General features: G+C 43.4%; 1 protein-coding gene across 1 annotated transcript; it reads right to left on the reverse strand.

Moving 5' to 3' along the window:
• Nucleotides 1–1,533: 1,533 nt before the first annotated feature.
• Nucleotides 1,534–6,567, reverse strand: LOC141271715 (uncharacterized). The gene is made up of 5 exons (XM_073681806.1): nucleotides 6,297–6,567; nucleotides 6,090–6,213; nucleotides 5,894–6,006; nucleotides 5,634–5,724; nucleotides 1,534–3,078 (listed from the first exon to the last, which is right to left on the reverse strand). The coding sequence occupies exons 1-5, from the start codon at nucleotides 6,549–6,551 to the stop codon at nucleotides 1,958–1,960; spliced, it is 1,704 nt and encodes a 567-aa protein (XP_073537907.1). The 5' UTR covers nucleotides 6,552–6,567; the 3' UTR covers nucleotides 1,534–1,957.
• Between the last annotated feature and the right edge of the window lie 4,424 nt (nucleotides 6,568–10,991).

Below are 10,991 nucleotides of genomic sequence, written 5' to 3' on the forward strand. Positions count from 1 at the left end.
TTCAGTCACCAATTTGCATTATCATAATAGTAACAGGAGAAATTGCACCATGAAATTTGTTGTGCAATTTCTCCTGAGTGCGCCGATATCCTATATATGAGGGAAAACCACTGTTTGGGCGCACGGCAGGGTTCGGAAGGGAAGGAGCGCCATTTGACTTTTTGAATGTAAAATTTGCTTGAATAATTAACGGACGCCATGTCGCAGTTGGGGAGCTCCTGATGTGCCTAAACAGAGGAACCCCCCCACAAGTGACACCATTCTGGAAACTAGACCCCTCAAGGAACTTATCTAGATGTGTGGTGAGCACTCTTTCCACATAAATGATCTTTTAGCCCCAATTTTTTTATTTTTACAAGGGTAAGAGGAGAAAATGCACCCCAAAAACTGTTGTGCAATTTCTCCTGAGTATGCCGATACCCGAAATGTGGTGGAAAACTACCGCTTTGGTGCACGGCAGGGCTTGGAAGAGAACGGAGTGCTATGTTGGCTGGGATAGGTTGCAGACACCGTGTCACATTTGAAGAGTCGCTGACATGCTGAAACAGCAGGAACCCCCACAAGTGACCCCATTTTGTAAACTATACCTCTCAAGGAATTTATCTAGGGAAGTAGTGAGTATTTTTACATTTTTAAAGTCATACCATTGGCAGTGAAGAAAAAATAATTATATTTTTTACCACAAAAAAATTGTTTAAGCCTCATATTTTACATTTTCACACAGGGCAATGGGTAAAAATGGTGCCGAAATGTGTCACACAATTTCTTCTATACAGAGCCCCTAAGTGCAAGAAAAACAGAATCCACCCTCAAATGACCCCATTTTGGAAACTATACCCCTTTGGGAATTTACCTACAGGTGTAGGGACAAATGGGTGTTTTCCAGAAACAAGCAGCATTGGATGTTGCTGAGTGAAAATTTCAAACTGCCGTTGAAGTGACCACTACGTTGTAGTGTCCAGTACATTGTGCCCACTATACATACCAGGATGGGGTTGAGGGGGGCCATACATATCAGAATAGAGATGAGGGGTACCATGCATACCAGGATAGGGATGCGGGGTACCATGCATACCAGGATGTGGGATGGGGTGCCATTCATACCAGAATGAGGGATGGGGTGCCATGCATACCAGGATGAGGGGTACCATACATATCAGGATAGGGATGAGGGGTACCAAACATACCAGGATGAGGGATGGGGTGCCATGCATACCAGGATTGGGGGATGTGGGGTGCAATGCATACCAGGATAGCGATAAAGGGTACCATACATACCAGGATGAGGGATGGGGTGCCATACACACCAGGATTGGGGATGAGGGAGCCATGCATACTAAGATTGGGATGAGGGGTGCCATGTATACCAGATTTGGGATAAAAGTTGCCATGAATACCAGGATTGGGGATGAGGGGGGCATGCATACCAGGATGAGGGATGGGGTGCCATGCATACCAGGATGAGGGATGGGGTGCCATGCATGGCAGGATTGGGGATGGATGAGTGGTGCCATGCATACCATGATTGGTGATGAGGCAGCCATGCATACCAGGATGAGGGATGGGGTGCCGTGCATACCAGGATTGGGATGTTTTGTCAAAAAAAAAACTAATGAAAAAATCTCAATAAAAATTTATTGGATTAAAAAAAAAAGAATAGGAAAAAGGCTTCTCCCCTGTGTAAGTTCTCTGGTGTTTATTAAGATTTGATATATGGTTAAAACATTTCCCACATTCTGAACATAAAAATGGCCTCTCCCCTGTGTGGGTTCTCTGGTGCGTAACCAAAACTGATTTTTGGTTAAAACATTTCCCACATTCTGAACAGGAAAAGGGCTTCTCCCCTGTGTAGGTTCTCTGGTGCTTAATCAAACTTGATTTCCTTGTAAAACATTTCCCACATTCTGAACAGGAAAAGGGCTTCTCCCTGTGTGGGTTCTCTTGTGACTTTCAAGAGTCATTCTATGATTAAAACATTTCCACATTCTGAACAAGAAAAAGGCTTCTCCCCTGTGTGAGTTCTCTTGTGTCTATCAAGAATCATTTTACGATTAAAACATTTCCTACATTCTAAACAGACAAATGGCTTCTCCCCTGTGTGAGTTCTCTGGTGGTTATTAAGATGCGCTTTCCGGTTAAAACATTTCCCACATTCTGAACAAGAAAAAGGCTTCTCCCCTGTGTGAGTTCTCTTGTGGCTATCAAGAATCATTTTACGATTAAAACATTTCCCACATTCTGAGCATGAAAAGGGCTTCTCCCCTGTGTGAGTTCTCTTGTGTCTAAAAAGATCTGATTTCTGGATAAAACATTTCCCACATTCTGAACAGAAAAAAGGCTTCTCCCCAGTGTGAATTCTCTGGTGGCTATTAAGATGCGCTTTCTGGTTAAAACATTTCCCACACTCTGAACATGAAAAAGGCTTCTTCCCTGTGTGGGTTCTCTGGTGGCTATTAAGATGTGCTTTCTGGTTAAAACATTTCCCACATTCTGAACATGAAAAAGGCTTGTTCCCTGTGTGGGTTCTGTGGTGCTTAATCAAATCTGATTTCTGGCTAAAACATTTCCCACACTCTAAACAGACAAATGGCTTCTCCCCTGTGTGAGTTCTCTGGTGGTTATTAAGATGCGCTTTCCGGTTAAAACATTTCCCACATTCTGAACATGAAAAAGGCTTCTCCCCTGTGTGAGTTCTCTGGTGATTAACAAAAACTGATTTCTGATTAAAACATTTTCCACATTTGGAGCAAAAAAATCTATTGTCCGCTGAGTGTTTTTTTTGATGTTTAAGAATAGACTTCTCGAAAGTAAAACTATTTCCATTTTCTGAAAGTGAAAATGACTTCTTTGCTTTAGGAGCAGTTCGTTTTGAAATGCTTATTTTATTTTGATTTTCCTTAGTAGTTGGTAATGAATCAGAAGACAGGACCTGTTTCATAGGATCAGATGAATGATCTTTGCTGTGAAGGGATGATGGTATATCTGGAGTAATGGCATTCACTTCAATTGTATCCTGTGGGATCTCAAGATCATTCGATTTAAAAATCTCCTGTCCCTCTGATCTCCTGGTACAGTCATCTGCCAAGAAAAAAAAACAATTATTAATTTTGAATAAAATATCCTTGAAATTTATATTTTTGAACATTTCTACTTAAAATGTCTAAACAAACACATCCCTGGGCTACATGCTAATCCAGGGAAATGAAGAGATATATGCTCAAGTTTAAAAATCAATTTTATTAGACACATATCTAAAAAATAGAGGAATATTTAAACTTGAGCATATATTTCTTCATTTTCCTGGACTAGCATGTAGCCCAGAGATGTGTTTGTTTAGATTGATTTAGATGTGGTATGCAATCTTTATTTATTTTTCTATGGGATTCTTGTGTTAATTGTACTTAAAATGTCTGTAGAAATGGAAGTTATTGATAGAATGACAGTTCACAGTCTAATAGAAAACCTCATAGGTGAACCAGTAGAGCGTGGTGTCCAACTGTTTGTTCTTTCAGCCTCCAAAATATGGAACATGGTTTCCATAAACCAATCCAGCAATATCTGCTTTTCCGAAGTCAAATCTCCCCCTCGCTTTTGAGCTTTGCAGTGTGACCAAACCACATTTAGCATTCATGTATTTGGCATTACTATAGTGAGAAGAACCCACTTAATTTACAGTGTATGTGTCCTGGAGCACAATCTGGGCACTATGTGTTGGGTAATCAAATGGCCAATATGCAATTTTTACGCTCCAGCATCCACTGCGTGCTAATTTTCGGAAAGTGCCTGTGTAGTCAAAATAATCACTACTCCTATAGATTAATTCACTGAGGGTTGTAATTTCCAAAATGAAGTCACTTTATGGGGATTTCTACTGCCCTAGTTTTCTGACATTTTGTAATATTAGGGCTTCTGCAAATGGTGTGTCCCATCTCCTCTGGTATCTGCTCCTGCGACGTCTGCTTCTGTCACCAGGAGCCGCCTTACTCATTCTGCAGGCGGCGCTGGTGATGGGAGTAATTAGAGTATGGGGCTCGGTGGCTCTCGGCAATGTAAACTATCGTAAGGGACAATATTTTCTGTCAGATGAGTTTCAAGAAGAAATATTAGATATTCAAAGACAATTTTTTAGAATAGTGCAGAGCTGAGGTGTCTTAAATTTAGATCTCGGGCATTTGGAAGAGGCAATGGAGATCTTTTTGAAAGGCTACCAGGGAGTTACAGAGTCACATAAGTGAGGAAGGACGATCCCAATACAATGAAACTATCATACAGAATGAACCTGTAAAAAAAGAAAGAATATAAAAACATGTAACATCCCCAACAACAACGTGTTATGATCTGCAACAAGTACTAAGGAAAGAAGGGGAAAGCTTTCCCTACAATAAGACTAAGCTGAATCCCTACGATGTAGGGGGCTGCCTGTTCCTAGCGAACGGACCCGCCTTAGTCATAGGCTAGTCTGAATGGAGACCTATAGAATAAAGGTAAGGGGTCCCTAAAAGAACTAAGGACTGGAACAAAAATGGGACATCTCCTAAACAGAGAAAGTTGTTGCAGAACACAAAAAGATAAACTGACAAAAAGGTACTAGAGGGCCCAAAAGGACCAAGCGAACTGACAGAGATAGGCACAGAAGCACCTGGCCAGCAAAACAGTCAAAAAACAATGAAGTCCACCACAGCCAAAAGGGCGGAGCTGGAATATAAAGGCAGATGGTCACGTGACCGCAAAACACAAGATGGAAAAAACAAACAGGAGGGTTCTAACACAACGTATGTATGAAGGGAGAAATCCAACACTAAACTGGAGTTGCACTCATTTATGATAAACCATTGGAGCTACGATGAATTCTGACCAGAAGAGTAGAGAGAGTATTAGCGCCCCCATTTCAGGAGAGATTGTGCAGTAATCTGAGTTCCTTAGGATTGAAAACATAATAGAATTTATGACGTGGAGAGAATCCATGAAACCAGGGCTGGAGCCAACACATCTCCTGCAGGTGTGAATAAATGTATATTACAGCCATCAGCCACGCACAGCTTAGAGATATATCATGGCACAGGTGTAATGTTTTTTGTGTAGGTTATCGCAATCCTGTTTGAAGTTAGTTGGTTTTAAAAGAAATTGAAAAGTCAGGATAAAGGGAAACTCTGTTGTTATTGTACAGTGTCTTGTAGGTACCATATGAGCACATTCAGCAGCACAGAAGGGAGAGAAGGTAGATTCATCCAATAAGATATCAGGGATCTAGGAAGCCAACAGCATCATTACCCTCCGCTTTCTCTTACAGTCCCATCATAATATTTTTCTTCAAGTGATTTTCTAACTTGTCAGCACATTCTACGTACGCTGTCATTTGGCTTTGTAGTTTACAGATTTGGGCAGGTAACGAACAGTGTCTTCTAATCCCAGGGGGTAGGTAGATCCTCCAGGTTGTAAGTTCTATAGAAAAGGGCTTTCACGATTTCACAAAGTAATTTGAACATTTTCGGATAAAGGAGAATGTTGTGGTCGAGCGGCAAAATGGTGATCACACGATTGTGATACGGCCAGACTACACCACCGATAAAGCAGCCACAGCGGGTGACTGAGAAGAATCAGTAACTTCTTTGCATTTAGTGGTTACTACTCACCTGGGTAGTCATATGTAGGAATCTCTTCTTTACAGCGCTCATCACCCGTCACATATGTCTCTGTAGTATTAATATGGGTCTGATCTTCACTCTGGAACAAATATTATAAAAGTCAGATGGAGAAGTCCCATCTATAATCAGCTCTAATCCCGTCATCTCCACCGTTCTCATTACACAAATATAAATACTGGTGGATAAAACAAGACTGAGCACAAAACCTTCACAGCCGTCTACACATCATAGGGGAGATCTCATGACACCTTCTCTCCATCTGCCTGATGATCCTGAGGAACATTGGGATCTTCTTGTTTACAGTCCTGTGGAAGAAGAGGACAGGGACATCTCTCTGGTGTTGTCCTCTTACTGGATCGATCTGGAGGAAACACATACAGGGACTGAATTAATTATTTTCATACAGATAATTGTAGGCCGTGTGTATTTAGTCCTGTCTATTACCTGGTGATGTGAGGGGCTGGGGAACCTCCATCATGACGTCCCTGTACAGATCTTTGTGTCCTTCTAAATACTCCCACTCCTCCATGGAGAAATAGACGGCGACATCCTGACACCTTATAGGAACCTGACACATACATTGATACCGTCATCTCCCCGATCCCTTCTTAGCGTTACTGTATAATGTCCCAGCATTCCCAGTAATGTCACCTCTCCAATCAGAAGCTCAATCATCTTGTAGGTGAGTTCTAGGATCTTCTGGTCATTGATATCCTCATGTATCATGGGGTGAGGTGGAGGCCCTGTGATTGGTCTCAGGGGTTTTCCCCATCCCTCAGACACAGGGTCCTGACAGCGCTCACTAGAGGTCTTCTTCACTACTGTGTAATCCTGGTTATGGAGAGACACATTAATAAATCTCACTACAGACATTTCCAGAGTCCTCACCTCTCCAGTTCTGTTCATCTGTTATTCCCATAGATAAGAATGATGTGACGTCATCAGAATCTCTCACCTCTCCAGTAAGCCGGAAGAGGATCTCTAGAGTGAGGTGTAATATCCTCTCCGCCATCTTGTCCCTGTCCATATCCATCTTTGATGGATAAATCAGGAAGATATTCTTATATAGAAGATCTCCACTGAGAGGATTCGGTGTTGTAGATACCTGAATGAGTAGAAGATAAAAATCCTGTTGGTATAATACAACTATTGGAGATAATGAGGGGAAACATATAAGGATATTTATTATTTTATAGTATTTAGTTTTTTCTTTACATCTAGTAATAAAACCTTTATATTTTAGGCCACAGACAACAAGCAATTTCTTCCTCGGAGTCTGCAGCTGAATACGTTTCTCATAGACTTATCTTCCATACCACTAATTCTCGTCTCATTTTCCGACACTGGAATTGGCATCAGCAATACTGCAGGAGATATTCATTTCACGTGACATGAGAAATAACTACATGATGAGGCAACATCTTCTACTACAGCTCTAAAAACATATTTAGCCACAAACCGTCATTGAACACATCACCACCGGCTGTCTGTATGAATGTTTCCCGTCTTCCCCAGACTGTAATCTTCTATCAAGTTACAGCTCATGTCTGATTCACACACAGAAGTTTGAGGCTTTTATAAAAGCTGTTTTGATTGCACAAACACCGCGGACAGCAATTATTTGATACCAAAGTCTGCGTGTACAGTGTATTATGAAGTTTATTTCTGGCCTTAGGCTTTCCAATATTACAAGAGAAAAAAAAAAAGCAGATATTAAAATGTTTCAAAAGAAAATTGTCACCAACAATTCTTGTAAAAAGAAAAAACATGCAAAAAGCAGAAAACACATTTTATTATTTCTTAACACGTTAAACATTTTTTTGGGTTTTTGTTTTTATATGAACTCTTTTGGGCACCAGAACATACATGTACACAGTAAGGATGGCACAGATGCGGCTGCAACAAAATCCCTGGCAGCTTAACCACTTGCTCCTGCAAAAAGCAAACATGGCATCTAAGGTGTGACAGAGTTCGGCCCAATGCCCCTTCTTCCCCAAATGCTCAATAGTATGGGGCTGCCTAGTTCCTACAATACTTAAATGCTTAATAATGGTTTCTGGGCCTGCAATGTACGAAAGTCTATTAGGCCAGGCCAGAGGCAGAGTCCAATAAGTTACTTTTTAACGCCACCCTTAAATATTAGACTAAAGTTGCATGAAAGCATTGATTTTGGGGGTTTTGGTTGACTAGAAATGCAGTCAGTCATACAGACCACAGGAAAGCTGGAATATTTGTGAGTATGGGGGAGTCAGGAGAGATAGCTGTCTGCCAAATGACCGTTCAGCCAAAACGTATCTCATCTGCATGGGGCCGTTACTATTACACTGACAAGTGATAATACATGGCACAACAGTAGTACAGTGCATCACCTGAGAAATAAAAGGCTTGTATGTTGTATGATCGCACTAATGAGAGTTGTTTAAAAAAGTTTATAAAAAAGGTTTAAAAAAAGTTTTAAAGTGAAAATATCACAGTTTTAGCAAAAATAAATATTCGTCACTATAGGGAAAACATGCATATAATGGGAAAATGAAGAGGGAGGTAAGCTCACTGTTTATTCAATGCACTTTGTCTGAAGATCACCGCATGGAACCGCCCTGGTCAGGGACATTTCAAGTAGAGAAAGGAGGAAAGATGAATTCTCCAGTATTGTCTATATTGTTAAAACCTCACATTTATTGTAAATTCATAAAAACTGTTGTGATGGCATACCACCAAGTGCCCACATATGAAACCAATGCTTATTCATGGTTGGCAACATGTGAGTCTCTGTGATACTTTTATATCCTTCCCTTTCAAACACTTGAGTGTCCATTGATTACTGAGTACTTCTCAGACAATTTGACTCTGTACTGTATGGAAGAAAATGATAATTGTCACAGTTTCACCCCTCACTGTGTCTGGGATGCAGTTACTGACAGCTCAGCTGTCCAATCTTGTACAGGGGCGTGCTGGAGCTGTCGGTACTTTGATTGACAGCTTGGTGGTCCTATCTGGTTGAAACATCCCTGGCGGCGTGCTTGCATGGTGCACCACCTCCCACCATGCAAGACCGCAATCTTACCTGTCAGTCCATGCTGCACTCTTTGCTCCATTACCTGCTGTGTCCATGTCTCTTGTCTGATTGCTTAGGGCGTCGGCGCGGCTTTGTGCTTGTTTCTTATAGCTACTGTGTGCACAGTCCTAATGCGTCCCCAGCCTATTGCTGTGAGTCACTGGATACTTAAACCCCCTCCACCCAGTAGGAGGTGCCTGAGCAACACTTTCACTCAGTTTGTCTTTTGCAACTGAGGTGCCAGGTCCTGTCCTGACTCTAGTCTGTCTGCCACCCTGGGGGCTGAGTACCCAGGGCCTTTTCCTGTACCTGTGACTTCAAGTCTGTTTCCGCCACCCTGGGGACCGAGTACGCAGTGCCGCTACCTGTATCTCTGACTTCTAGTCTGTTTCCGCCACCCTGGGGGCTGAGTTCCCAGGCTCGTTCCTGTATCTTGTTCCCGGTTCAGTTCCTGTCTGAACAGTGTCCTAGCCCGTTACTTATTTCTATGTCCGTACCTTCCCTTTGCCTGCAGTGTCTGAACCTGCACCTAACTCCAACTTCTGTACTTCTGTTTGTGAGTTTTGTGTCCACTCGCTACTTAATTGTAAGTACCTTGTGTGTATCTGGTTCTGCTTGTCCCCTTTCCCTGCCTCCATATCTACCTCCTGTGTTCTAACCATCTTCCTGTATTTTCCAGTCTGTTCCATGTGAACAGAGCCCTGTCCTGTCCGCCTTCACCTTCTGCTCTGTTCTGCTTGTTCACCGCTCCGGTGGTTCCGCTCTGCTCCGCTTGTTTACCGCACCTGAGGTTCTGTTCTGCTCTGCTTGTTCACCGCGGCTGCGGTTTTGCTCCGCTCTGCTTGTTCACCGGGCCTGCGGTTTTGCTCCGCTCTGCTTGTTCACCGCACCTGCAGTTTTGTTCTGCTCTGCTTGTTCACCGCACCTACGGTTTTGCTTCGCTCTGCTTGTTCACCGCACCTGCGGTTTTGCTCCGCTCTGCTTGTTCACCGCACCTACGGTTTTGCTCCGCTCTACTTGTTCACCGCACCTGCGGTTTTGCTCTGCTCTGCTTGTTCACCGCACCTGCGGTTTTGTTCTGCTCTGCTTGTTCACCGCACCTGCGGTTGTGCTCCGCTGTGCTTGTTCACTGCACCTGCGGTTGTGCTCTGCTCTGCTTGTTCACCGCTCCTGCGGTATTGCTCCGCTCTGCTTGTTCACCGCACCTGCGGTTTTGCTCCACTTGTACACCGCACCTGCGGTTGTGCTCCACTCTGCTTGTTCACCGCACCTGCGGTTTTGCTCTGCATGTTCACCGCACCTGCGGTTTTGCTCCGCTTGTACAGGGGCGTGCTGAAGCTGTCGGCAGTGGCTGTGACGTTAGTACCCTCTGATGTACAGTTGGTCTCTCCGGAATCTGTATTAGACCTCGCTGATAAATTTTCTGGAGAGAAAGACCAGTTTAGGGTCTTCAGGGAGAGCTGTAGGTTATTTTTTACCCTGCGCCCCTGATCGTCAGGGGAAGAGTTCCAGCAGGTGGGAATAATCCTGTCCCTTCTGCAAGGGTGCCCTCAGACCTGGGCATTTTCCTTGTCCCCACAAGCCCCAGAACGGTTTTCTGTTGACGCCTTCTTTGACAGTTTAGGACTGACATATGACGAACCCAAGAGGATCCAGGTCGCTGAGGCTAAGATCATAAACCTGGTTCAAGGCGTCGCACAGCTGAGGACTACTGTACTGAGTGCCAGTTCCACAAAGGCCTTTCCAAAACCCTTAAGGACGCCCTGGTCCTCCATGAAGCTCCTTGTTCCCTGGCGGAGGCCATGACCCAGGTCATACGAATGGACTGTAGAATCCATGAGAGACATGAGGAACACCAAGCTGTCCATTATATATCCCCGGAGCAGGTCCATTTACCGGAGGTGGAGCCATTGGAGATTAAAGTTGCCAATCTTCGTGTTGTAGACGTAGACAAGATCTCAGACTGCCTGTACTGTGGTCTCTCTGGACATTTTCTCAAGAATTGCCCTACTCGCCCTCAGGCTAGCAAACCATCAGGAGAATGTCTGAGTGTGGGTGATGGCCAAGGAGGTCACCCAGACTCCCAGGTACCTTTTTCTTCTAAAGTACTGATAAATACAGTGTTATGCTTTGAGAACCAGGTGTTATCAACATTGGCTTTCATTGACTGTGGGTCTGCTGCTAACTTTACTGATTTGGGACTGGTTCGGAAGTTAGGGTTAGGGACAGTTAGTTTAGAAAGACCCATGCAAATCTTCGCCCTTGACAAGACACCATTATCTAGGAATTTG

The sequence above is a fragment of the Phyllobates terribilis genome, unplaced genomic scaffold (genome assembly GCF_046119375.1).
Source record: "Phyllobates terribilis strain yellow unplaced genomic scaffold, ASM4611937v1 Scaffold_5__5_contigs__length_657084704, whole genome shotgun sequence".
Lineage (NCBI taxonomy): Eukaryota > Metazoa > Chordata > Amphibia > Anura > Dendrobatidae > Phyllobates > Phyllobates terribilis.

Excerpts from the sequence above, each read along its gene's own strand:
- LOC141271715 (XM_073681806.1), bottom strand. The coding sequence starts at position 6,551 with ATGAACAGAACTGGAGAGGTGAGGACTCTGGAAATGTCTGTAGTGAGA. Across the intron at positions 6,214-6,296 it reads TTGAGCTTCTGATTGGAGAG|GTTCCTATAAGGTGTCAGGA; the intron begins GTGACATTACTG and ends TGTATGTGTCAG. Across the intron at positions 6,007-6,089 it reads CCAGCCCCTCACATCACCAG|ATCGATCCAGTAAGAGGACA; the intron begins GTAATAGACAGG and ends TGTTTCCTCCAG.